The sequence below is a fragment of the Bufo bufo genome, chromosome 3 (assembly GCF_905171765.1).
Source record: "Bufo bufo chromosome 3, aBufBuf1.1, whole genome shotgun sequence".
In the NCBI taxonomy this organism is placed as follows: Eukaryota; Metazoa; Chordata; class Amphibia; order Anura; family Bufonidae; genus Bufo; species Bufo bufo.
The window spans coordinates 34,630,063-34,658,057 of NC_053391.1; the positions used below are offsets into that span (position 1 = coordinate 34,630,063).

A 27,995-nucleotide genomic window follows, 5' to 3' on the forward strand; every position below is an offset into this window, starting at 1 on the left:
TTTTATTCTAAATAGGTCCAAAATTCTGACATGATTATTTTCTTAAAATATCTTTACAGAGGTCAGAGTTTTTCTGATACAGAGCTACGAATCCCCCCTGATAAAATTCTATTTGCAACCACCACTACAGGGCACTTACTGCATACAGATTTTACATTAAACTCAGTAATAAAAGTGTATACAATTAAGTTCCCCCTAGTGGTGGCTTCAGGAAGCCAACATTTTATTATTTAACTATTTACAAAGGGAAGCTCTGTATCAGTAAAACATACTTCCACACATCTAAGGATATTAAGAAATTGACATGGTGTTTAAAGGTAAACGCACACTTCAGAAATATTCACTGCAGGATATTAATGATAATGTACATCACTATGTCAATTCATTTTTTTTGGTGTTTGCGGTGCTGTTTCTGACAAACCTGCTGTCCAATGTCCTTGGGTTGATTGGGCAAAGCAATCCTTGTGATCCCTGGAAGATCAATCAGAGTCAAATCTGGGACATTTGGAGAGATGATTTCCAATGTTATGAGTTCATGACTGATTCCTTTTCCTGCACCAGCTACAATGTCTTGTGCTAGAAAGAAAAATTGTAAGGATAACATCATTTTTTATCTAAATAGGTGCAAATCTCTGATGTCATTTTTATTTTTTTCATATGTCCTGCTTAGAGCTCCAAATCCTCTGCATTGCAAAAAAATTAAATGCTAAAAGTTTTGCAGCCTACAATCAGCACTAGGGGGAGCTCAGGAGCTTACTGCATACTGTGCTACTATTTAATTTAATCATAACTAGTATAAAGTAAGCCACGTTGCACACATTGATAGCCCTGGTCACTCTACTTCTCTGCCCCAAAACTACCAAAAATTCCTCTTTTAATATCAAATTTACATAAACCCAAACCATTGTGTGGTCAACTCGAAGGAAAGTGTTGCCAATGGAGTCCTAATGGCAGCCATACTAGTTTTCACCCAACTGTAACACAAACTCATGGTTAGGGTTAGTGTCTTAAGCCCCATGGTTTTGCCGTAAATCACAGCAAAACCAAAACTAAGCAGGAGCAGGAAGTTTAATAAAATGGTCACATGATCATGGTCCTTAATCCAGACAATTCAGAGGAGTAGAGCTAAAACTGATCAGTATGTATGTAACATGGGGCGCATTTATAGACGCCGGTCTTAATAAAGTCCTGCACTGGCTGTGGATCCTCCACAGTTATATAGAGGCGCCTACATAACTTCGGTGGATCCACCACCGCTTCTTAATGTAAGACTGCTTCCTAGCTGGGCCTACTGGCCTACTGTTTAATAAATTACCCCCTATGGGCGTATTGTGTATATAGTCTAGTTTGTGTGTAGTAGATGTGTACCAGAGATGTCTGATGCTGGATGGTATAAAGTCCTAGTGTGACAAATAAAGAGGACCTGGGAGCAGAGAAGTTGTAATTTAAAAGAGGGGTCTGGTCTGGGGTTTGGATTAATTTTGAGATATGCTCTGAGGTCTGGAATCATTTTGGGAACCCAGGTCTGAAGTTATTTAGGCATGTGAGGCCTGAATTACCCTATTTTTTTTTTTAGACAGGTTTTCGACAAAATAAAACAGTTCAGCATTAATAACATGTTACCTTTGTTCTATTCGTCATTATGATTATGGTAATATCAAATATATATACTTTTCCACTGTAAAAACACTAATAACTTATATGGGGTTACCTACTCTTACTGAAGGAGAGGAGGATCTACACCTCTCCTCCTTTCCTGCATCCTGCCAGCATGTCCCCATTAGCCTCTATGTTGGCTGACATTGGAGCCTGATGAAATCTGCTCTCTCAGGCTTATCTTGTTTTAAATTAGATTAAATTCTTAGTTTTCAAACAAGACCTGGCTCACATCTCAAGTTGCCATGCAGACTGAGATATAGCTGTTACCAACAAGGAAGTGTCTTATATCTCCATAGCTACAGACATGAACTCTGTCTGGAATAATAGATGCAGGGGCCTTTAAGATGTATTTTTAATTTCATAAAATTGTGTCTTGTAGTCTGAAAAATGCTGTCATTTTAGGGTCCGAACTGAGTTCTGCATTTATGTTGTGTCTGAGGGGTTCCATCGCAGTTTCTATCATTTTGGCAGCAAACATAGCAGTATTCTTATCGGCTAATCTAATGGAACTACTCACAGGGTCTCCAAATGGACTTTGTTAGCAGTGGGAACGGATCCAAAAAGGATGTCACCATCAGGTGACATGTCTAACATGCCTATTACATTGAGCCAAATGTATTATACCATGGGCTCCATTTTGATACATTTTCATTATTTTAATGATGCTATTGATAAATTCCATAATATTTTGCTGTAGGCTTGGACTTTATGCTCATTTGCTTTGAGAAGGCATCTTTAAGCAATTTGGGGAGGTGCTGTCAGAATGGGGTGGAGCTTACAATGTCTAGTGATTTGGGAACCAAGTGGTAGTACGAAAACAGTGGTCAGCAGACATTTATCAAGAACTGGCATTGCAGTGCCCCTCTAATTTTCAGAAATGAGCTTAGATTGGTTGCCGTGGTTGGTTGTTTTTTCTCTCATACCTTTCCTAACTTCAGACTCTACTGCGGATGGTCCTCCAAGATTTATTTTTGTATTTCTGTAAGAAATGTTGCCAAACCATTGGGAGTTCTGAGCAGATTTTTTCAGCTTGAGTTCAAGGGGGCAACGTGTGACAATGCCTGTAGGAAAAAATCCAAAATAATCAAAAGGTTTGTATCTTACTTTGAAATACAGAATTTCAAATCAACAAGTGGTTTCCCTTCCATTAGTTTAGACCACCAGAGAAATAGGCATTAAACCCCCACTTAATCTAGACTACAAGGAAATCTGCCGTTGATCCCTCCTCTACCCTAGACCACCAGGAAAGTTGGCATTAAACCATTCACTACCCTGGACCACAGGGAATCTGGCATTAATCCTTCCACTACCCTAGACCACCATGGAAGCTTCTGTTGTTATCTCCATTGCCCAGGTGGTCAACCTAGGGTATGTGTACACCAAACGATACATGCCATGTATCTAGTAGGTGCATTCAGTGCTTAAATGCTGCCCTCTTAATGTAAAGCAAAGTGTGGGATCATCATAACCTTGGTTGAGTTAGGGTGTATTTAAGAAACACTATCCTAAACCACCAGGGGAGTTGGAACCCTTCCATTGCTCCAGACCACTAGGGAACCTGACATCAACTATTTCCCTACACCAGACTACCAGGTAGGTCTGAAATGAGACTGAAATATCTTAAAGTTCAAACCCAGTGACATATACAGAGTTTCTTACCAACACCTCTGGGAAGTGTGACCCCAGACAGAGCCTCCAGAACCGAGCTTTTACCAGAACTTTGATCACCAATCACAGCAATCGCTGGTAATGCCAGATCCTTCTCCACCCCAAATGCCCGAAGTGAGTCAATGAGGTCAATACATGGACGGATCTTCTCTTGAAATTGCTCATTCATAAGTGTAACTCCCTGTAATTCGAAAAAATAATAATAATAATTTGCACAGGATAGATAGTAGATAGATGAACACTGTGCAATATTTAATTTCTCCTGTGGGGGCACTGCAGGTAAATTGAACATATACTGTCAGGTTTCTTTACAGTTTACAGTGGATCTCAGGGAGTTCCAGCAGGGGGAGACTTTGCAATTAGCTTTTTGTCAACTAGAAGGAAATAATTTGTAATTAGACCAGTGAGAGCTGGACCGCACTTCTGGCAATTCAAGCAAATGCCAGATGGGCGGGTGTTGGCAGTGGGCCGCACAGTCAGTGGCTCTTCTTTCCTGGCAGGATCCTGTAGATCTGCTCCCTTTCCACTTGTAACGCCCCAGAGTGGCATTACCACTTCTTCACCCCGCTACTGTCTTTAATGGGCTAATATCATGTCATCTTATGTACTTTGTTCAGGTCCACTACACTGTGCATTCCTAATCTGTAATGTAATGTGCCTGGTTCACCAGCAGGTGGCAGCAAACACGGCAGAGCTACAGTTAGGTAGAATGGAGCTTTCCATTCCATTCTAACCCCTCTGTGTGGAAGGAAAGGTGGGGATCAGTTTTAGTTAGTCTAGCTTACTCCCCGCAGGGGCAAGGAGGGTGTGCTGGGAATCCAAGCCAGCCAGAGCACCCTCAGCTCTGCTGGATGTGGAGGCCACAGCTTAAAGCCTCAGGAGCCAGGAGGAGAGTTCCCTGGCCTAATTAAGAGACAGACCACAAAGAGAGAAGTTGCAGCATAAAGAAGAAGCTAAGTCGGCACAGCAGCTTAAAATTAGAATATTGTGAAAAGGTTCAATATTCTAGGCTCAAAGTGTCACACTCTAGTCAGCTAATTAATTCATACCCCCTGAGCAAAGGGAACCTGAGATTGTGACTTTGGGGTTTCATAAGATGTAAGCCATAATCATCCAAATTATAACAAATAAAGGCTTGAAATATCTCGCTTTGCATGTAATGAGTCTCATATGTTAGTTTCACCTTTTAAGTTGAATTACTGAAATAAATTAACTTTGCACGATATTCTAATTTTTCGAGTTTCACCTGTATGCGGATCTGGACAGCACACAGTGTACAGTACTGTCCACATCTTTTGCATCCCCATTGAAGTGAATCCGACCCACAAAGAATGCAGATTAAATGCAGACGAAAAATACGGTATGTTCTTGTGCATGAGCCCTAAGGGAGAAGTGCTCTGTGCTCGCAGAGAGGAGACGGCCGCTCATATGCAGCAGCACAATCCATCCCCAGCGCTGTGGAGCTGCCGAGGAATCCTGGGGCCTGCCCTCTTCTACAGCCTACGGGCTCATGCGCACGGCCGGGACGTTTTTTTTGCAGTCCGCAATTTGCGGAAATGAACAGGAGGCCCATTATAGAAATGCCTATTCTTGTCCGCAATAATTTTTGCGGGGCCAAAGAATGGAGCAACGGATGCGGACAGCACACTTGTGGTGCCTTGTGTTTAAGTGTGTGTTTATCTGTTACTAGGTTATAATAGGACTTGTAGTACCTCTGTGTTTAACTTTGTATTTATTTATTACTTGGTTATGATGAGACTTGTAGTACCTCTGTTCTCCACCTTATATTTATTACTTGGTTATGCTGGGACTTGTAGTACCTCTGTTCTCTACTCTATATGTATTTACTTGGTTATGCTGGGACTTGTAGTACCTCTGTTCTCTACTCTATATGTATTTACTGGGTTATGCTGGGACTTGTAGTACCTCTGTTCTCTACTCTATATGTATTTACTGGGTTATGCTGGGACTTGTAGTACCTCTGTTCTCTACTCTATATGTATTTACTTGGTTATGCTGGGACTTGTAGTACCTCTGTTCTCCACTCTATTCTTATTTACTTGGTTATGCTGGGACTTGTAGTACCTCTATTCTCCACTCTATTCTTATTTACTGGGTTATGCTGGGACTTGTAGTACCTCTGTTCTCTACTCTATATGTATTTACTGGGTTATGCTGGGACTTGTAGTACCTCTGTTCTCCACTCTATTCTTATTTACTTGGTTTTGCTGGGACTTGTAGTACCTCTATTCTCCACTCTATTCTTATTTACTGGGTTATGCTGGGACTTGTAGTACCTCTGTTCTCTACTCTATTCTTATTTACTTGGTTATGCTGGGACTTGTAGTACCTCTGTTCTCCACTCTATTCTTATTTACTTGGTTATGCTGGGACTTGTAGTACCTCTGTTCTCCACTCTATTCTTGTTTACTTGGTTATGCTGGGACTTGTAGTACCTCTGTTCTCCACTCTATTCTTATTTACTTGGTTATGCTGGGACTTATAGAGTGGAGAACAGAGGTACTACAAGTCCCAGCATAACCAAGTAAATAAGAATAGAGTGGAAAACAGAGGTACTACAAGTCCCAGCATAACCAAGTAAATAAGAATAGAGTGGAGAACAGAGGTACTACAAGTCCCAGCATAACCAAGTAAATAAGAATATCCATCACATGATCTTTTACCATGGTGATGGATCATGTGACGGACCATGTGATGAACGTAGTGACGTCACCACAGGTCCCTTTCCTCACAGATGAAGACAGAAGAGATGCCAGCTGCGCGATCAAGTGGATTAAGGTGAGTTAAATTATTTATTCCTTTTTTTTAACCCCTCCAGCCCTATTGTACTATGCATTCTGTATTCAGAATGCTATTATTTTCCCTTCTAACCATGTTATAAGGGAAAATAATAAAGATCAGGTCTCCATCCCGATCGTCCCCTAGCAACCGTGCGTGGAAATCGCACCGCATCCGCACTTGCTTGTGATTTTCACGCAGCCCCGTTCACTTCTATGGAGCCTGCGTTGCGTGAAAAACGCACAAAATAGAGCTTGCTGCGATTTTCACATGCGTGATGCGTGAAAATCACCGCTCGTGTGCACAGCCCCATAGAAATGAATGGGTCAGGATTCAGTGCGGGTGCAATGCGTTCAACTCACGCATTGCGCGGAATTCTCGCCGTGTGAAAGGGGCCTAATAGATGATCTCAAGGTAGGTCATGTAAAAGGTAGGTGGAACAACAGATAATCCTCCACCTACAAATACTTTAGGGCAAAACGGCAAAACCGGGCTATGGATATCAGCCCTGCTGTCATAATGTTGTGGGTTTAAATAGCCCGCCGTCTCAGAGCACAGGACGGCGGCGTCCGCAACAACTTGCAAATATGAAACATGCATGTCGGGAATAGAGTCGGGAAATACAGGGCTTGAGTTAGGGACAGGTTCCGGAAGGACGAGTGACCTGTGGCGAGGCTGCTCTGTTACATTAGGCTAGGGCCACCACAGGGGCTCATCTAGGGGCGAATAGGTGTAGTTAACCACCCCGACAAGGCATGATTATCATAGCCCATGTAAGCTAACATCCGTCTCTAATGGACCTGGGCTGCTAAACCAAGGGACCTGTCGCCAGAGTGGTAGGACCACGGTTTATCTATATCAGTGCCGCCGTGCACTTTTGTGTTCCTATTCACTATAATAATTTTTCTCACATCTATGTATATCTTGGTTTATCTAAGGGTAATCTATTTTAGATAATTAATTAATTAATTAATTAAAAGTTACATTTTAATAACTACAATTGATCATTCCTATAATACTGGAGCATGTAGTTCCCCGATCTGGTCCGAACTGCAAGTCTTATGTTTTTCCTATTTCTAACCTTTGGGGCTTATTCTAGAATCAAAGCTAAAATCTGCCAGTATTCCCTGCTTCTTCAGTGTCTGTATATGCTAATGGATCCTTATAGCACATGAATCCCTTATGATTCCTATCATTTGATAGCAGCCCGTGCGTTGGGCCATTGCTTCCATTTGCATCCCTTTCTTCCCAGAATTCCAGAGGAGCAAGCATGGCCTATAAGTTTCCTCACGCTTCCCAAGGAGAGATAGTAACCCCCAAATCAAAAAAACCATCAGGTCATGCAGCTTTAGAATGGAGAATATGATCCCTCGTGGAGCTGCATATGGCTGCAGTGTCGGTCTGTTCTGCGGTTAATGTATGTGCTCCTTACCATATTATCTTCATCTGGAAGGTTGGGGGAAGAAGCAGAGGAATCAAAGCCTGGAATTTATATAGAAAAAAAAAAGCCTTTACTAAACAGCAGCCTCAGTTTTGGGCAGTATACACATGTGCCATTTTTGCTGGGTTCGTTTGTTGCATTGTTTGCCATACCATGAGACAAAAAACTGCAACGTGTAAGTGCACCCTTTAACCCTTTGAGGACCATAAGATTATCGTCATCAGTATAAAAATTATAATATTTTTTCCCCTTTAAGAATGTATTTGAACAATAAACAAAGCTAGATCCATTTGTTGAACTAATATTTTGACTCAAACCAAAAAAAATAAAAAGTATTTTAAGTTCTTCAATCAGATGATACAGGCAATTAAAAACATGGGACAAATACGTCTCTTGGTCGGTCCTCAAAGGGTTAAGAAGTTGTCCCACCAGAAGATCTTTGTTCTTCTATTCTCTCCATGGTATATAGGTAAATAAGCATTTGATCGGTGGGGATCACAAAAACTAGGTTCCGGAGTCCCTGAAATAAATGGAGTGGTGATGGCACATGAGCACTGCATCTCCACTCAGCTCCATGTGACTGCCGAAGAGCAGAAATATAGAGCTTGGCTATCGGGTGGTCCTATAGAGTTGAAAGGAGTGGAGACCTGGCATGACCATTGCATTAATTCCGGGGACTCCGACACCTTATTCCTGTGATCAGTGGAGAGGGCTTTCCACTAGGAACTCTACCGATCAGATAGTTATCTCCTATCCCATGGAGAGGGGATAAGTTCTTATGGTGGGGCGACCTCTTGAAACCAGCAGATATCTCAGTCTATGGACTATACCCTACCTTGTTGAAATAAAGGCCTCCGAGCTGGGTTCCTTTCTGTGGATTCGGGCGCAGGAGCTGGCTGAAATGTAAATTGATCTGGCCGATACGGGCCAGAGGGTCCCTATGGCAGAAGAGTCAAGAAAAGAAAAGCTTCAAAACTGTGGCATCAGAAAACCATGAAGGTGTTTTATAGCAGCCTGTATTATGTGAATGGCTGGGTAGGGTACAAGTTCCTCATTACTGCCCTACAGACTGTATTCTGTGAATGCACAGATGTGCTATATGACCAAAAGTATGTGGACACCAGGGGTGTAACTAGGTCATGCTGGGCCCCATAACAAACTTGTGAATGGGCCCGTCTTCCCCCTCTAACATGATTATTAAGGGGTATTTCATGAGCACCAACGTAGGAAATGTAGTTAAATTTTCAAAAAATACCCAATATCTGCCTGAAAAATCCTGCACCGTTCTTGATTCGACAGTCCGGTGGTCCCTTCCATTCAGACAGTGGTTTATGACCTCCGAATTTTGATGTGGATGCCTATAAACCGCCGCTGGAGGTTTACAGCCATGACCACAACAAAAGTGGGCATATCCCTTCATGCAGGAGTGTTCGGACATACGCCGATTGAACCCCCGCAGTTGTCCGCTCACAGTTTAGCTCCGTTTAATGGAGCTAAGCAGCGAGCAGGTCCACAGCATCCAAAGTGAGCAATGCCAGCAGAAACTGAGTTGGTTCCTGTAATGGTATATGCAGGGAGTTATAACCGCGTCAGTGTGAACATACCCTTAAGTATTCTCCTGCTCGTTACAATTGCAGTACCAGAGATACACAAAAACCAAATATATACATACAGTATATGCACACACTCACATAGAAACCTAGAATGTGTCGGCAGATAAGAACCATTTGGCCCATCTAGTCTGCCCAATATACTGAATACTATGAATAGCCCCCGGCCCTATCTTATATGAAGGATGGCCTTATGCCTATCCCATGCATGCTTAAACCCCTTCACTGTATTTGCAGCTACCACTTCTGCAGGAAGGCTATTCCATGCATCCACTACTCTCTCAGTAAAGTAATACTTCCTGATATTACTTTTAAACCTTTGCCCCTCTAATTTAAAACTGTGTCCTCTTGTAGCAGTTTTTCTTCTTATAAATATTCTCTCTTCCTTTACCGAGTTGATTCCCTTTATGTATTTAGCAGTTTCTCTCATATCCCCTCTGTCTCTTCTTTCTTCCAAGCTATACATATTAAGGTCCTTTAATCTTTCCTCGTACACACTCATGCTTACACTAACCTTCTATGATCTTGCAGGGAGGTAATTTATTTATTACACCCCCACCCCAGGGGAGTTATGAAGGGAGTCAGATCAGGAAGGAGCAGAGAGCAGCACGGCAGCTTACGTTACATAGAGAAGGAGGGGGACAGTACTGTACTGACGATTTCCTTGTCCCAAAGTCCGTGCTGTGAGCCCTGCCCCTCCCTCTGCTCTCTAACCTGAAGAGCTGACGTTCTAGGTAGAATAGGACTGCAGAGCTGACCAGAGTCTTCCAGCTACCACTTTGCCCTCTCCGTTCTCGATATAGGTACAGGTTCCAGCGGTAGGACCTGCACCTATCAGACAATGGGGATATATCCTAGCAATATGCCCCCCATTGTCTCAGATGAGAATACCCCTTTTAGGGGTCCATTATTGTAAGAGCTTGGGACCACCGGAGGATGACTGGTGGGCCAGTCCGACCCTGGTGATCATTATGTCTGTAGTGGACACGCTTCCAAATGAATTAGTTCCGATGTTTAACTCATGCCCATTGTAAAAAGGAGCATAAAGTCATGTAATCTCCATAGACATACATTGGTAGCAATATAGGTTGTCATAGGATGCATCCTCATCCACACCTGTTTACTAGCATTTTTTAAGGCAGTTCCTATGTACCTGCCCTGCATCCGAGTCTGGGTAGGTTATTGCCTAGCTCAGCGTGGTTAGGGAGGAGTTGTTGATTGCTTAGCCTTTATATGTCCAGGCCTTGTCTTCTCTGGTTGTTGGGGATAACGGATGCTACTGTATGTGTATGTTGTTTCTAGATTCTAGAAGTATTTTTTGTCTAGTCTTCTGTGTTGTATCTGCGTGTTCTGAGACCTGTAGTCCTCCGGCCTTTATTGCTGTCAGCATTGAATTATGTTGTTATTTCCTATGATTCTATAATTGTTTGTTGCTGAGTTGGTTTTTGGTTTTTCTTGTTTGCTGGTTGCATTTTAGAACAGGGTCAGTTCAGCATATCTTTATTATTACTCATTCATCTGCTCACAGCCTGTATTCCATTAACATCTCCTTTCTACTTCATTGCTGGACTCCGGACCTCAAACCCCTCCAACAATTTTGTGGTGTATCGGATCAGAGATTGAAAGCCACCCCAATATACATGACTTACATTTAGACTGGCAATGGATACGCCGAAGTTATGTAGAGGTCGGCGCCTGTTCATAACTTAGACGGATCCCCGGCCAGATATAGGGGTTATTAAGTCTGGTGTCTAAAACCCTGGTCTAAATAAATGACCCCATAGTGTATATAGTGATCTAAAAACTGTTGCAGAGGTTTTTGTAATTTTCACTTACCATGTTACTTGATGAGAAAGGTGAAAACACTGAAAAAAAAACAAGAGTTTAAATATAAGAAGATGATGACCAACTATAAACATCACAAGAAAACTGAAACAAATAGCGTTCAAGAAATGTACCTGGATTAAAACCCGACTGGCCAAAACCTGGCATTTTGTTCTGCTGTTTTTTGGACATCAGTGGTAGATCCCTGTGGAAAGGAAACAAGAATACATTTTTGACTGTGGTCTATACACTCCTTACTTATACCATAGTAGGGCATGATAAGCACAACCATAGGACATGGTCTCCAAATAGGAACCTTCTCCCCCCTCATATTAGCCAAACCTGAGATTTTTGTAAAGCACAGCTTCCATGAAGATCCTTGAGTGCAACCCCAGTGATTGATTGTTGGGTTGCAATAGAGATTCCCAACTTTATTACCATTAGAAAACACCAAATTTATTTTTTGACTTCTGAGGCCTTTTCGATTCATACTATGCCATAAAGCAGTTCTTTACCTGTTTTCTTTGTAGACCCTGACACAGAGAATTTTATTATGGTAGCTATTGGTACATGATACATGAGTCTGAGGGGCTATAGCAAAGCTTTTCGAAATTGAAACAGTTTGATTGACATTTTAAACGGAAAATACAAATGTGATCGCACTCTGCATCCAGCCTTCTGCCCTGCCTCCATGCTGGATGAGACATTGGTGTACATTTTGGCCAAAGCGTAATAAGCCACTCACCACGTCAAGGTCGCCTCATTTGAGTGGTCCCTAACACTAGTTCCTACCTGTTTATAGGCCATGACAGCCACGCAAAGTCCAGGGAATGCAGGTCAGCATTGACATTTTAGTTAGCATTCTGTATTAAGAATGCTATTATTTTCCCCAATAACCATGTTAGAAGGGAAAATAATACAGTGAATTGACTTTAATGGGTCCGGGGTCCTAGCAACAATGCGTGAAAATCGCACCGCACCCACACTTGCTTGCGGATGCTATGCGATTTCCACACAGCCCCATTCATTTCTATAGGGCCTGCGTTGCGTGACAAATGCAGAATATAGAACCTGCTGGGATTTTCATGCAACGCACAAGTGATGCGTGAAAATCACCGCTCATCTGCACAGCCCCATTGAAGTGAATGGGTCCGGATTCAGTGCGGGTGCAATGCGTTCACCTCACGTATTGCCACCGCGCTGAATACTCGCCTGTGTGCAAGGTGCCTTAGGGTTTGGCCCTACGTCAATCTGACACAGTTACTTACATAGTTATATAGTTGATGCAGTTGAAAAAAGACATAAGTCCATCAAGTTCAACCAAGGGATAGATGAGGACATGAATCCCAGAAGTAAGTGAGACTCAGATTTCTACACGTTTTCATAAGCATTAATGTCATTTACTTTCAAGAATTCATCTAAACCCTATTGGAAACTGTCCACTGTTCCTGCTGTGACCACGTCCTGAGGAGTCTATTCCACAGATTCACAGTTCTTACAGTAAAGAAGCTTTGACGCTTCTGGAGACAGAACTTTTTCTTCTCCAGTCGGAGGCAGTGCCCCCTTGTCTTTTAAAGGGCATTTTACATGGAACAGCTTTTCACAGTATTTTTTGAATGGCCCATTTATATACTTGTACAGGTTAATACTTTCCCCCCTTCGATGTCCCTTCTCAAGACTAAATAAATCCAGTTCTTTGAATCTTTCTTCATAACTAAGACCCTCCATGCCCCTTATCAGTTTAGTCGCTCTCCTCTGTACTTTTTCCAGCTGCAGTGCGTCCTTTCTATGGAGACTGGTGCCCAGAACTGGATTGCGTATTCCAGATGAGGCCTCACCAGCGCTTGGTAAAGTGGTAATATTACATCCCTGCCCCGCGAGTCCATGCCTCGTTTAATGCATGACAATATCCTGGTGGCCTTAGAAGGAGCTGATTGACATTGTGTGCTGTAATTTAATCTACCATCTACAAGGACACCCAAATCCTTCTCTACAAGCGATTCCTTACATCTCCTAGGACATGTATTAAGGCAATTTGCCTGGATTTGTGGGAGGGGCTGAGGTCCGCCTCCAGCCTATTTAGGGCACTCCCCTTACCTGGCTCCTGCTCTGTCTGAGGTCTGAGCTTTTGAGAGAGGAGGTCACTTGTGGAGTTTCTGGAGAGTTGCCTGCGAGTCGCTGAATTTCTGGGAGTTTTTCGTTGCCATCAGTTCTGGATTTGGAGCATTTCGGTTCTATTTTTCCGGCTTCACTCGGTTCACTGTGGGTCACGTTTGCCCGTTAAAACTGCGAGTCATCCATACGGTACAGCCGGGGCCTCACGGTGGCCCCCTGTACCGGTTCAATTCATTTCACCAAACGCTGCACCAATGTCACTGTTTTCTCGTACAAGTCACCAGTATTTCATTTCTGTCACGCCTTGTTCATGTACAAATTTGTCTACACCGTACCACTATTCCGGTCAGCACCCCTGCGGCAAGCATGCAGTCGTTTCCTGGGCAATCCCCCATTTCTGTTCATTTCACCAAACGCTGCACTAATGTCACGGCTTTCTCGCACAAGTCACTAGCATTTCATTTCTGTCATGTCTTGTTCATGCATAAATTTATCTACACCGTACCACCACTCCGGTCAACACCCCTGCGGCTGCAGGCAGTGGTTTTCTGAGTCATCCATACGGTACAACCGGGGCCTCACAGTTGCCCCTGTACCGGTTCATTTCATTTCGTCATACGCTGCACCAATGTCACGGTTTTCTCATACAAGTCACCAGTATTTCATTTCTGTCACGCCTTGTTCATGCGCAATTTGTCCACACCGTACTACTATTCCGGTCAACACCTCTGCAGCATGCGGCAATGGTTTCTGGCCTAATCCCCCATTTCTGTTTCATTTCATTTCATAGACGCTGCGCTAATGTCACGGCTTTCTCACAGTCACCAACATCTCATTTTGTCATGTCTTGTTCAAGCATCTTCCCACAGTAACAACACTGCGGTCAGCACCCCTGTGGTTCCAGGCTCGTTCCCCATTTCTTTTTCAGTCCATATCACCCCACAATCATCCACAATCATGCCCCCCCCCCCCCTCCTCATGTTCATGTGCACGGCTGCAGGAGCACAAATGCGGCACACGCGGTACACCCTTCCTTCATGTCCGCCTTCACTGGGCACCACTGCCACAGGCATCCCCTCCCCACCGCCTCCGGCCTGTTCCGCCGCTCCTTCTGCCGCGCGGCCGATGGCGCCCGGCCGCGTCCCGGTGCCTGGTCTGCGCACGCGCGGCCGGGTACTGCGCATGCGCGGCGATCCGTCTGCGCATGCGCGGTGTCTCGGCGGCCGTTCGCGGCTCATCTGATGCGGGGGGCCGCCGTCGGGCGGCCCGGGTCTGCTGGCCGGCGGAGATCCAGGGCGCTCCGGTCCCTCAGCAGGCCCCCTCCTGCGCAGGCGCAGCAAGGGGGGCATCCAGCACGCCCCGATTAAGCACCCTCCGAAAAAAAAAAAAAAAAGCACCCCAGCAGCCCACATTAAACGAATAAAAAAAAAAGGGGACAAGGGAAGGGATGTCATTAGTTTCTGCTGAAAAAAAATAAATAAAAATAACCATTTGATTTCAAGCAGCACGTTCCCACATTTTACATGGGCATACGGCCACGCCGCAGGTCTCTTTGTCACACCATGCGCAAGCTGTCATTTCGCAGGCAACCGTCATGATCCTCCGGGTCATGCTATATGTACAAAATGCATTTCACATTTCATCATACTATTTTATGTCTACCCTCCCCCTTTTTCAGGCGGTCAACCTATAAAATATTTTGCACTACCGTGTATCCGGAGAATTTTTTCTTACCACCAGGTACGTTCACCTGCTCATTAACAAAAGTCTTCCTTACATTTCGGATGGTCCCGTTAGGGTCAGCGTGCTGGCTTTAGGGGCACCATCATCCCACTAGGTTACCCCCTTCTTGGCTTCGCCATCAGTTAGTGGTCCCGCGAGGCCGACACCCCGCCTCAAACGTACAGAGGCAACCGCCCAACGCGCCACCTCGTTAGTAAGCCGCCTCGCGTGTTGCATAGAGAGGGCCTCACCTGTCACTCCCTTCCCCTAGTCCTGTCTTACAGTCACCGAGAGGCCAACGCTCCTGCCACTACCACAAGTGGCCTCATTAACCCCTCGCGCCAAATCATAGGTAGTGCCTCTCAAGCCGCTTGGCAAATTAGCAGGGCCTCATCTATCACCATGCAAGTATAATTTTTCGCCGTCCGGCCTAGCTAGCTTGCCAGCACGATCCTGTGTTTCCCCAAGCTAATCAACTGTTTTGTTTTACTATGTCTCTGGAAGGGATAGAGAACTTCTCCCTACCTGGCACCCCTGCTAGATCCGTCACTGCTACCCAGGGAGACGATCTAGCCAGTCCGGCATCCATCAGATCCTGGACAAATCCCGCGCATAACGACGGAGTTAAGGAGACGGTATGTTCCCTTCCCCGCCACGGCGAGGAAAGCAGAGCTTTTCCGGCTGCTGTACACGTCAACCGATAACGGGGAGGCAGGGGAAGGACCTAGCCAGTCCAGCACAGGGGATATACATGCCATGCTGTCCTCTCTAATAACATCCATGTCTAAAGTCAACGCCAGGTTGGAGAGGCTGGAATCGGTCACCACGACCCTCTCCTTGGCAAGGCCACCACCGGCAGCGTCACGGGCGCCGGCCGGATTGCCAGTGATCACGCCGACCGTTAACCTGGAGGACCAAGAAGTCAGCCCGGCGCACATAATACCGGAGGAGGAACCTTGGGGTACCCATCGCCACCAAGAAGACAGAAGGGCCAGACACGGCCGTCACCTTCCTGGGTTTCCAGTTGGATTCAGCCTCAATGCAAGCCAGTTTGCCATCCGGGAAGATCCAGGACATTCTCGCCCACATAGGCAACTACCTTCAACTCGGCACCTGCAACCGCAAAGAACTACAGTCCCTGCTGGGCTCCCTGAACTTTGCCATGCGCATCATACCTCAGGGTCGCTCATTTATATCACGGCTCCTGCACCTCCCCCCTTTTTTCCTACACGACTCGCACAGGTTGTCCCTGGATGCCCACGCTGCGGCAGATCTGGGCATGTGGGGGAGATTTCTGTCCACCTGGAATGGCGGGAGCTTGTTTCTCCCTCAGCTGTCGGTCTCTTCCCCCTCTATCTGGTCAGATGCGGCATCTACCACAGGCTTCGCGGCCATTTTGGGAACGATTGGCTTTGGGGCAGCTGGCCTCCTGCGGTCCGGGATTGGAGGGATTCTCCACTGCCTCAGCGCTTTTCGAGATCTACCCCATCGTGGCGGCTGCCGTGGCGTGGGGTCAGTCATGGGCAAACATGTCGGTCCGGTGCTATTCAGACAACCAGGCGGCCTGCCAGATCAACAACAAGATCGTTCCAAATCCCTCACAATCGTGAGGTTCTGCGGAGACTTACTTGGTTGGCCGCTTGCAATAATTTCTTCTTACATTGTTCCCATGTCCCGGGGGTGTGCAATACGGCAGCTAACAATCTGTCTCGCTTCAAATTTCGGGCATTTCATCAGGCTCTCCCATCAGCTACACCCACGGCCTCCATCACTCCGTCATTTCAACAGTTCATTCTGGATTAGAAGTCATCATGTGGCATAGCCCGACTTTGTCCCGCTTAGCACTGTCAGACAATACACATAGAACATACGACAGAGCGTTCACACTATTCAACAGGTTCCTGATGGAACACAACATCACGCACCCCTTTTTGTCATGACGTCTCTTCTGGGGTTTGCTTCTTTCTGCCATCTTAAACTCAAAATGTCATACAACACCATCAAACTATATCTCACTGGCATTCAACATCATACACTAATCATACACCCCAATAACATCAGCTTCCCTCTTTCTTGACCACAACTCTCTGGACACGGTCCTTCAGCCAGTTTTCAATCCAATTACAAACTATACTTTCCAAGCCAATAGACCTTACTTTACCTATTAAACATCTATGAGGGACAGTATCAAAAGCTTGACTTATGTATGCATGTCTGAAACAATAACCACTGGATGGTCGGTCTATATCATGGACACATATGATATAGACATCTTGTGACACAGTATCAAACATAGAATATGTTGGCAGCTAAGAACCATTTGGCCCATCTAGTCTGCCCAATATACTGAATACTATGAATAGCCCTTGGCCCTATCTTATATGAAGGATGGCCTTATGCCTATCCCATGCATGCTTTAACTCCTTCACTGTATTTGCAGCTACCACTTCTGCAGAAGGCTATTCCATGCATCCACTACTCTCTCAGTAAAGTAATACTTCCTGATATTACTTTTAAACCTTTGCCCCTCTAATTTAAAACTATGTCCTCTTGTAGCAGTTTTTCTTCTTTTAAATATTCTCTTCTCTTTTACCTTGTTGATTCCCTTTATGTATTTAGAAGTTTCTATCATATCCCCTCTGTCTCGTCTTTCTTCCAAGCTATACATGTTAAGGTCCTTTAATGTTTCCTGGTAAGTTTTATCCTGCAATCCATGTACTAGTTTAGTAGCTCTTCTCTGAACTCTCTCCAAAGTATCAATATCCTTCTGGAGATATGGTCTCCAGTACTGAGCACAATACTCCAAATGAGGTCTCACTAGTGCTCTGTACAGCGGCATAAGCACTTCACTCTTTCTACTGGTAATGCCTCTCCCTATACACCCAAGCATTCTGCTAGCATTTCCTGCTGCTCTATGACATTGTCTGCCTACCTTTAAGTCTTCTGAAATAATGACCCCTAAATCCCTTTCCTCAGATACTGAGGTTAGGACTGTATCACTGATTTTATATTCTGCTCTTGGGTTTTTACGCCCCAGGTGCATTATTGTATCCATTTGGTGTATCCCTCCAGGAACATCAACCCTGTTACAAATCTTTGTGTCATCAGCAAAAAGACACACCTTCTCCAATTTTGCTGATAAAGATATTAAACAATATGGGTCCCAGAACAGATCCCTGAGGTACCCCACTGGTAACAAGACCATGGTCTGAATATACTCCATTGACTACAACCCTCTGTTGTCTGTCCCTCAGCCACTGCCTAATCCATTCAACAATATGGGAGTCCAAGCCCAATGACTGCAGTTTATTGATAAGCCTTCTATGTGGGACAGTATCAAAAGCCTTACTAAAGTCTAGATAAGCGATGTCTACTGCACCTCTGCCATTTATTATTTTAGTCACCCAATCAAAAAAATCAATAAGATTAGTTTGACATGATCTCCCTGAAGTAAACCCATGCTGTTTTTCATCTTTCAATCCATGGGATTTTAGATGTTCCACAATCCTCTCCTTAAGTATGGTTTCCATTCATTTCCCCACTATTGATGTCAGGCTTACTGGCCTATAGTTGCCCGATTCCTCCCTACTACCTTTCTTGTGAATAGACACAACATTTGCTAATTTCCAATCTTTTGGGACGACTCCTGTTACCAGTGATTGGTTAAATAAATCTGTTAATGGTTTTGCTAGTTCACCACTAAGCTCTTTTAATAGCTTTGGGTGTATCCCATCAGGCCCCTGTGACTTATTTGTATTACTTTTAGACAGCTGACTTAGAATCATGTTTTCTTTTTATAGAGCTGGATATATTGAGACAGGAGGAAACGTAATGAACAACACATGTGTAATATCATGACTAAGGAGCTGGTTCAACTAAATTCTGGCATTTTACAGTCATCTTTTCCACTTTTTGTGGGGAGAGAAGAAGCCTGCCAGTCATACATTTTACTTTTATGGTATATCCACAGCTTTGACAGGTTGTGGTGCAACCACATTCACTATAATCTCTTATGTCAAAGGCCACAAGTCTGGGTGTATCCCTAGACTAACCAACATAAAAGGATTTGCGTATTGTGTTTTTTTTAGAAGCAACAAAGAGCAAAGTGTAGAGTATTGACTTCAAAATATACAACTGCGTAGGGGCTTGGGCTGGGAGACCGGTATAATAATGGCTTGTAAATACCTGCACAAAAGTTTTTTGTCATGATGTCATGAAAGGTTAGAGAACAGTGCTGTCCTGTACTCCACCCGCACCACTGTCCCTACCTATATATATGCACAATCCCGTCCAAGTGACTGCCCACAACTGGACGACACTTTTTAGTTTGTCACTTATTAGCTAAGTGCAGGGGCCTAAACCAAAATGGAAAAAGAGCAATGAGTAGGGATGAGCGAACCCGAACTGCAAAGTTCAGGTTCGTATCGAACTTTGCCAGTTTGGGTACCCGGATCCGAACTCGAACTTTTTCACTGAAGTCCGGGTTCAGGTCATTTTATTATTTTCAGTTATAACATGGTTATAGCAGAAAATAATAGCATTCTTAAGACAGAATGCAAAAGAATATGGCAATTTAGGAGAAAAAAAAACAAAACAAAAACAACTCGCCTCATCCACTTGATCACGCTGCCACAGTGTCTTCTATTTTCTTTCAACAGGACCTGCCAAAAGACCTGCAATGACGTCACCACGCTAACCACGTGATGTCATTGCAGGTCCTGCTGAAAGAAAATAGAAGACACTGCAGCAGCGCGATTAAGTAGATGAAGTGACTTGGTTTTTTTACCCCTAAATTTCCATATTCTTTTCTTTCTGCCTTAAGAATGCTATTATTTTCCGCTATAACCATCTTATAATGGAAAATAATAAAGTGAAGTTTGGGTCCCCATTGACTTCAATTGGGTACAGGTTCGGGGTCAAGTTCGGGTCCCGAACCCAAACTTTGACTTGAAGTTCCTCCCAAACCGGTGAACCCAAACTTTCACGGGGTTCCCTCATCCCTAGTAATGAGACAAAAAGAGATGAAAACTAGACAGGCAAAACCAGGACTGGATCAGGATCGAAAATCAGATATAAATACACAGCAAAGTGAAACCAGAAGAAGATGCCAGAAACAAATTTGCAACAAGCCGCCCCCCAGGGCCAATCATGTCCCAGGTTTTTAGGAATGTTGAGTGATGATGTGGCTTTATTAGTGTTTTATGTCATGGTGCTCCTACCAGAATACTGTCACTCCCCAGGGTTAGGCTCCAAAGTAATAAAGAGAGTGATAGTCGATGAAGTAAGAGTCCAGACTTGGTGAAAGTTCAACAGCTTTACTTGAATAAACTTGGATCCAGACAATATTTGATCTTTCTCTTGGCTCCAGCAGATTTTGACCCCCTCGTAATACTCTGTCTCATCTCCTTCCAACTCTCAATTTCACTCCCCACTGACTATATCTTCCTGCAACCCCTCCCTTGGTAGGAAGCAGCACTAGCCCACTTCTGCCCAAAACGGGGAGAATGGAATGGTAGGTTAAAAGTTCCATTCTATCTATCGATCTCTCTCTCCCAGATACAGTGCCACCTGCTGGAGAACAAGGCATAGTACATGAACATAACAGTTTCATAGCAATACTATGAATGCACAGTGTAGGAGGACCTGGAATAAATACACACATGACATTATTGTTAGCCATTAGAGACAGTAGCAGGGTGTAGGAAAGGTAGTACCTGCTCTGGGGTACTACTACAAAGTCAGCAACCAAACGCAAGGTCACAGCAAGCAGAGTCAAATACCAGGAGATGACGTCAAAGGCAAAAATTAGTAATCAAAGGCAATGTCAAAGAAACAGGCAAAGGTCAGTGATCCGGAGTAGCAAACACACAGGAATACCAATCACAGGCACCTGTGGCCAGAAGCTACCTGTTTAAATAACCCATCTCAGGACTGACGTGTAGGTTCCCTGATAGGTAGAGAAGCTCAATGAAGCCTGCAGCGGCACCATATGGCGGTCAGACTTGCCATGGAAGGGCAGTGACACATGTGATAAATAAAGCAGGAAATATAACCACTGATTGTAGGGAGTCTGTCACAAATCAGGCACAATAACTTGCAGGACTAGGTCAGCTGAATGTAATGATACATTTCATTTAGTGATTTGTTGCATCATTCTGGAGAAAAAGTCCTTTTAATCCGTATGCAAATATGCAGGTAAGTGCACTGAGGGCGGGTCCAATCCACTCTGTGCACCCTTGCTCCTCCTACTTCCTCTGCCAACCCCTTCCTCTCCTTCTTTAGTGAGATGACTATGCAGGAACCTGTCTCTGACAATCAGGAAGGAGAGGGAGCGGCTGACAGAAGAGACAGGAGGAGCAAGGGTGCACAGAGAGTCTTGGGCCCCCCTTGGTGCACTTAAAGAGTTGTTACCATCTCAGACATTGATGGCATATTAGGTGCGGGTCCCATCTCTAGTATCTGCTTCTATCTCAAGAATGCTCCCCACCCAAAGTGAAAGAGAGCGCACAAGCCGTGGCATCACTATTCACCGCTATGGGAGTGCCAAAAATAGTCAAGCACTGGTTTGTATAGTGGTAAATAGAGAGGTGGCAGTGCATGCTAGGATATGCCATCAATGTAAAATAGATGTGGGTCCCTAACTCCCTCAGTGCACTTACCTGCTCATTTGCATATGGATTAAAAGTTATACTGTAGTAAAACGGCTTGTTTAGATGTTGTGAGGAGCAGTCGATTGACGAGAAGTATGTGTTCCTTCCCAACAATCGGCTTCTCGATCAGTGGGGGTGAAGTCCTGCATTTACATGCAGCATTTGGAAGAGAAGTCAAATATGAACTCCATTTTTTATCTCTTCTAATGGTTTCCCATATAACCCTGCATGATGTCTGCAGCAACACGTTCTGCAGACAGAAACCCCCCGCAGGTACTTTCTTTGGAATCTGCTATCTCGATATATCAAAGCCTTAGAGTGTAAGGCTTTGATATATCGAGATAGCAGATTCCAAAGAAAGTACCTGCGGGGGGTTTCTGTCTACAGAACGTGTTGCTGCAGACATCATGCAGGGTTATATGGGAAACCATTAGAAGAGATAAAAAATGGCTTAGACCAGGCTTAGACCAAGGTCTTACATGACGTACCAAGGCCTTAGGCTTGCTGACAACTGGCATAAAGGTAACGAGCAGCCTGCTTGAAGATTTGATTCTCTTCTCAGGTTTCTTCCCACACAATCAGGGGTGCACCTAGCCTTTCTGCTGCCTGAGGTGACAACTGAAGAGGACACGGTGGGCCAGGGAAACATCGCTCCCGTGCCCCGTCGCGGCATTGAAATGTATTGCTGATCCGCCCGCAATTGCACCATGTTGTGTCAACGTCAAACGGATCCGTCCCCACCGACCCACACTGCAAGTTAGGACGGATCCGCCCGGCCCCGCAAGGCCAGGCGGACACCAAACGCCAAACTGCAAGCAGCGCCCCGGTGTCCGCCTCCAAAGCGGAATGAAGGCGGAACGGAGCCAAACCAATGCACTCCGAACGGATCCACATCCATCCAGAATGCATTGGGGCCAAACCGATCCACCCGGGGCCGCACGTGAGAGCCCCGATACGGACCCCACAGCCAGACACCGAAACGCCGGCGCGAAAGTAGCCCTAATTGTATTGCAGAGTGAGGTCATGTTTTCTATTTAACCCCTTTGGCATGCAGGTATCAAGTGAAAGCATCCAAAAGGTCTCCCTGCTAAGGAGTTTCTGTCTGCGATCCCCTCCTCTTATGGGCAGTGAGACCACTTTAATCCCCTGTCCACAAAACGCAGATGCGTCACCTCTGTGAACAGTGGCGAAGTGGAAAGTCGCTGCCGATACATTGCGAGTCTGAAAATGAGGAATATCACTAAGATGTTTTCTGATACGTATTTTCAGCTCATTTACAGAGCATCCAACATACTGAAGTTTACATATTCTGCGTGTGATAACGCACACACCAAACTCCGTATTACAGTGGATATATTGTTTTAGAGCGTATCTGTTGTTATTCACTGTAGATGTGACCTCCTCAGTGACACACAGGTATCGGCAGCAGATGCATTTCTTACTTCCACATTTATAATTGTCATTAGTTTTTGGCCAGGAACATGCCCGGGGAATGGTATCAGTGAACAGGCTGGGGCTGAGGTTTCTTCCCACCGTAGGTGCTTTCTTGGATATACACCCGATACCCGCAGACTCCACATCTCTCCACTCCACATCGTAATTGAGGACAGGGAGATGTTTACGGATAATTCTGCATATGTGTGGATATCCTCTACTGTAGTTAGTAATAAAAACAGTAGGTTTTTTGTCCTCCTCAGCAAGGTCTTCACTTTTTTGACTTTTTTGACATCTATAGGATTTTTTCAAGGTCTGAGGAAAGATCAGAGATTCCCTATCTTTCAGTCTGCCAAACTCAACGCCTTTATTAATGTTCTGGAGTGTATAGCCTCTGCTCAGGAGTCTCTGTGTGATAATCCCTGTTTCTTTTAGGAACAACCCCTCTGTAGAGCAATTACGTCTAGCTCTAATCATTTCCCCCTTTGGTATGTTATTTATGACATGCGGTGGGTGGCAGGAGGAGGCGAGAAGAATGGTGTTCCCAGATGTCTTTTTTTCTAAAGGTACAGGTAGTGACCAATCCCTCAGAGAGGTCCGATTCCAAATGTAAATCAAGAAAATCAATTTTAGCTGAATCGCTACTATGAGTGAGTTTGATGGAATCTGTACAGTTATTAAGATATTTGATGCACTGGGCCACCTTATTCTCCCCCCCCCCCCCCCCCCCGCCAAACCCACAGCATATCATCTATATAACGTCCATACCATTTAATAGAGCCAGCAAAGGGGTTGTCATCAAGAAACAGAAAATGTCGCCCCCACCACGCCATGTATATATTTGCAATAGATGGTGAGTGTTTGGCCCCAATTGAAACACCCGACATTTGGAGATAATATTTCCTATTGAACATAAAGAAATTATGTCTCATCAGAAAATCCACACATATGCACAAGAAATCCTGCAGTTCCACAGTATAGTCGCTATAGTGCTGAGGAATGTTAGTATATAGTGCGGTAATATCAGCCGCAACCCAAATATATTCTTCACTCCACGTAAAGTTATAAAAATTCGGAAGCACTGTGCGACTATCCTTCAAATAGCCAGGCATCAAAAGGTATCAGTGGCTGTAGCAGGGAATCAGTCCATTCCGATAATCTCTCAGAATAGGACCCGATGCCTGCCACAATCGGACGCATAGGGGGCGGGGAACCCCGTTTATGCACTTTTGGAAGTGCGCGAAAGATTGGTGTGGTCGCATGTTCCACATAAATATACTCCACTTCTTTTTTGGAAAAAATTCCCAATCTTTCACCCTCCAACAAAATGTTGTGAAGCTTCTCTTGATAAGGGAGGAGCGGATTGGAATCCAACAGCAGATAGGTGTTCTTGTCATTCAACATATTTAGAACTTGTTCCTTCTATACACTGCTGTCTAGGATTACCACCGCTCCCCCCTTATCAGCCTCACGGATCACAATCTCCTGCATGTCATAAAAAGCCTGCAAAGCATTCGTTTCCTCCCTGGTGAGATTATTAGACTTTTGCTTGGACCTGTTTTTCTGTTTTAGAGTACACAGATCCTTCTCTATTAACTCCTGGAATTTGTCAAGGGCTACAGAACGAGACTGTATTGGGTAAAAACCCTTGTTTGATACCCTGAATGTCTCAAAGACATTTTGTAATTGTGAGTTCTCTGCCCTCTGACAAGATTCCTGAAGAGATGAGACACAGATCAATTCTTTAAAGTCAAACACTGGATAAGGCCTCATGCACACGACAGTATTTTTTAACGTTCCGCAAAACGTGGTTCCGTTGTTCCGTGATCCGTGCCCGTTTTTTTTCTTCCGTGGGTCTTCCGTGATTTTTGGAGGATCCACGGACATGAAAAATGAAAAGAAAATCTAAGTCAAGTTTGCCATTGAAATGATAGGAAAAAACGGACACGGATCACGGACGCGGATGACAATCTTGTGTGCATCCGTGATTTTTCACGGACCCATTGACTTGAATGGGTCCGTGAACCGTTGGCCGTGAAAAAAATAGGACAGGTCATATTTTTTTCACGGCCAGGAAACACGGATCACAGATGCGGCTGCCAAACGGTGCATTTTCCGATTTTTCCACGGACCCATTGATAGTCAATGGGTCCGCGAAAAAAAACGGAAAACGGTACAATGGCCACGGATGCACACAACGGTCGTGTGCATGAGGCCTTAAAGTAGGAACAGTCTGCAACATTGTTTGATTTATTGAACCTGTGTTCACATTTATTATTGTTTCGCCTGTTTGGCCTGTATTCACACTCATCGCGTCTTTACTGGATGAGAAATGTTTTTTTAAAGAAACAGGGATTATCACACAGAGACTCCTGAGCAGAGGCTATACACTCCAGAACATTAATAAAGGCGTTGAGTTTGGCAGACTGAAAGATAGGGAATCTCTGATCTTTCCTCAGACCTTGAAAAAATCCTATAGATGTCAAAAAAGTCAAAAAAGTGAAGACCTTGCTGAGGAGGACAAAAAAACCTACTGTTTTTATTACTAACTACAGTAGAGGATATCCACACATATGCAGAATCATCCGTAAACATCTCCCTGTCCTCAATTACGATGAGGAGCGGAGAGATGTGGAGTCTGCGGGTATCGGGTGTATATCCAAGAAAGCACCTACGGTGGGAAGAAACCTCAGCCCCAGCCTGTTCACTGATACCATTCCCCGGGCATGTTCCTGGCCAAAAACTACTGGCAATTATAAATGTGGAAGTAAGAAATGCATCTGCTGCCGATACCTGTGTGTCACTGAGGAGGTCACATCTACAGTGAACAACAACAGATACTCTAAAACAATATATCAGCTGTAATACGGAGTTTGTGGTGTGCGTTATCACATGCAGATTATGTAAACTTCAGTATGTTGGATGCTCTGTAAATGAGCTGAAAATACGCAATGTATCGGCAGCGACTTTCCACTTCGCCACTGTTCACGCAGGTGACGCAGACAGAAACTCCTTAGCAGGGAGACCTTTTGGATGCTTTCACTTGATACCTGCATGCCAAAGGGGTTAAATAGAAAACATGACCTCACTCTGCAATACAATTAGGGCTACTTTCGCGCCGGCGTTTCGGTGTCTGGCTGTGGGGTCCGTATCGGGGCTGTCACGTGCGGCCCCGGGTGGATCGGTTTGGCCCCAATGCATTCTGGATGGATGTGGATCCGTTCGGAGTGCATTGGTTTGGCTCCGTTCCGCCTTCATTCCGCTTTGGAGGCGGACACCGGGGCGCTGCTTGCAGTTTGGCGTTTGGTGTCCGCCTGGCCGTGCGGGGCCGGGCGGATCCGTCCTAACTTGCAGTGTGGGTCGGTGGGGACGGATCTGTTTGACGTTGACACAACATGGTGCAATTGCGGGCGGATCCGTCCCCTGTTGACTTTCGGTGTGGGGTCGGGACGGACCCGTCTGACTAACACTTGGACTTAAACTTTTTTATATGGAATCCGGAAAAATAAGGTACAGATTCTGTTCAAAGTATTAAACTCTCTAGCGATGCAAGATCCTGGACACAAGTGAGCAAAAGTCCATATAAAGAGATAGAGGAAAAAGTGGATTGCGCTGCAGGAGAGTGTACTAGAAATAATCAAAGTCACAGAGTTATTTTCTTCCTATGTAAATCTTCAGTCAAAAGGATTCATCCATGAACATCAAACACAAACTGGGATGTAGAATTCTGAAATAAAATAGAGACCGCACGATGGTGTAGTAACTTCAGAGTGCAACCTAGATACAGGTTATACTCACAAAACTCGGATGGTGATGAGCATAGAGAGCCGGCTCAGCGCTGTCAAGGACCCAGGAGCTGCACACCTCAGCTGCGGTTCACCAGACCCGACGGACGATTAGAATCTTGAATCGTTTCCACAGGCACAGGCTGGATCTCCAGGTAAAGCCACTTTAGGCAGAATGTCAAACTTTGCACTCCTCAGCGTCTCAGAAGGAAAGATATCGGCCAATGGTGAAGTATCTACCACAAAGTTGAATAAAAATGGATTTATTATACTCACAAACAACAGAAGTTTTGGAGCAAATTAAAACAGGTGTAAGGTGCCCGACCCGGGTTTCGCCATAATGCTTCGTCTGGGGCGTGTGTTCCTAATTACATGCAGCTGAATAAAAAGGATCGTGAAGATCCAGAGTACCTCCCTTGTTGGGCGTCATAGAACTTACAACAAATACAGACCACTTCTAAAATATATAAATAGACACACAAAATGCTGCCTCTCCCGCAAATAAACGGGTATACAACTTAAAAGAGTTATGATTACTAAAAAAAAAATTTTTAAATAAAAAAAATTCTCTTTTTAAAAAAAAAAAAATAATAAATAAACACAAATAGATACAATCATCTCGGGACCAACAACTTCCTATCATAAAAGCACAAACCTCTTGTAAAAACATCCTCAATTTAAACTATGCAAGCATTTACATCGCATTCTATATTAAGACCCTGGGGTTGGATGGTGTTTAAAAGAAACATCCATTCCACCTCCCTTTTATTCAGTATTGAAATGAAATCCCCCGCCCCCCCTTCCCCCCCCGTATAGGGGTACGGACCAGCTCAATACCGGTAAAAAGGAGCCCTCTGGGATTTTTTTTACCGGTATTGAGCTGGTCCGTACCCCTATACGGGGGGGGGGGGGGATTTCATTTCAATACTGAATAAAAGGGAGGTGGAATGGATGTTTCTTTTAAACACCATCCAACCCCAGGGTCTTAATATAGAATGCGATGTAAATGCTTGCATAGTTTAAATTGAGGATGTTTTTACAAGAGGTTTGTGCTTTTATGATAGGAAGTTGTTGGTCCCGAGATGATTGTATCTATTTGTGTTTATTTATTTATTTATTTATTTATTTTAAAAAGAGAATTTTTTTTATTTAAAATTTTTTTTTTTAGTAATCATAACTCTTTTAAGTTGTATACCCGTTTATTTGCGGGAGAGGCAGCATTTTGTGTGTCTATTTATATATTTTAGAAGTGGTCTGTATTTGTTGTAAGTTCTATGACGCCCAACAA

General features: G+C 44.4%; 1 protein-coding gene across 4 annotated transcripts in view; it reads right to left on the minus strand.

Annotated features, from left to right (window-relative positions):
• The window catches only part of LOC120994466 (interferon-induced GTP-binding protein Mx2-like), a 55,896-nt gene that overhangs the window by 20,348 nt on the left and 7,553 nt on the right, over nt 1–27,995 (minus strand). For 2 of the 4 annotated variants that reach the window (XM_040423062.1, XM_040423063.1), the window contains exons 2-8: nt 11,136–11,206; nt 11,014–11,042; nt 8,403–8,505; nt 7,559–7,608; nt 3,319–3,508; nt 2,583–2,720; nt 422–576 (exon numbers count right to left, since the gene is read on the minus strand). In XM_040423062.1, coding sequence (XP_040278996.1) covers nt 422–576; nt 2,583–2,720; nt 3,319–3,508; nt 7,559–7,608; nt 8,403–8,505; nt 11,014–11,042; nt 11,136–11,193 — 723 coding nt within the window. In that variant the 5' untranslated portion in view covers nt 11,194–11,206. Of the gene's footprint in view, nt 1–421; nt 577–2,582; nt 2,721–3,318; nt 3,509–7,558; nt 7,609–8,402; nt 8,506–9,691; nt 9,873–11,013; nt 11,043–11,135; nt 11,207–27,995 lie in introns of those variants that run through there. The other 2 variants (XM_040423064.1, XM_040423066.1) reach the window with 2 other exon arrangements.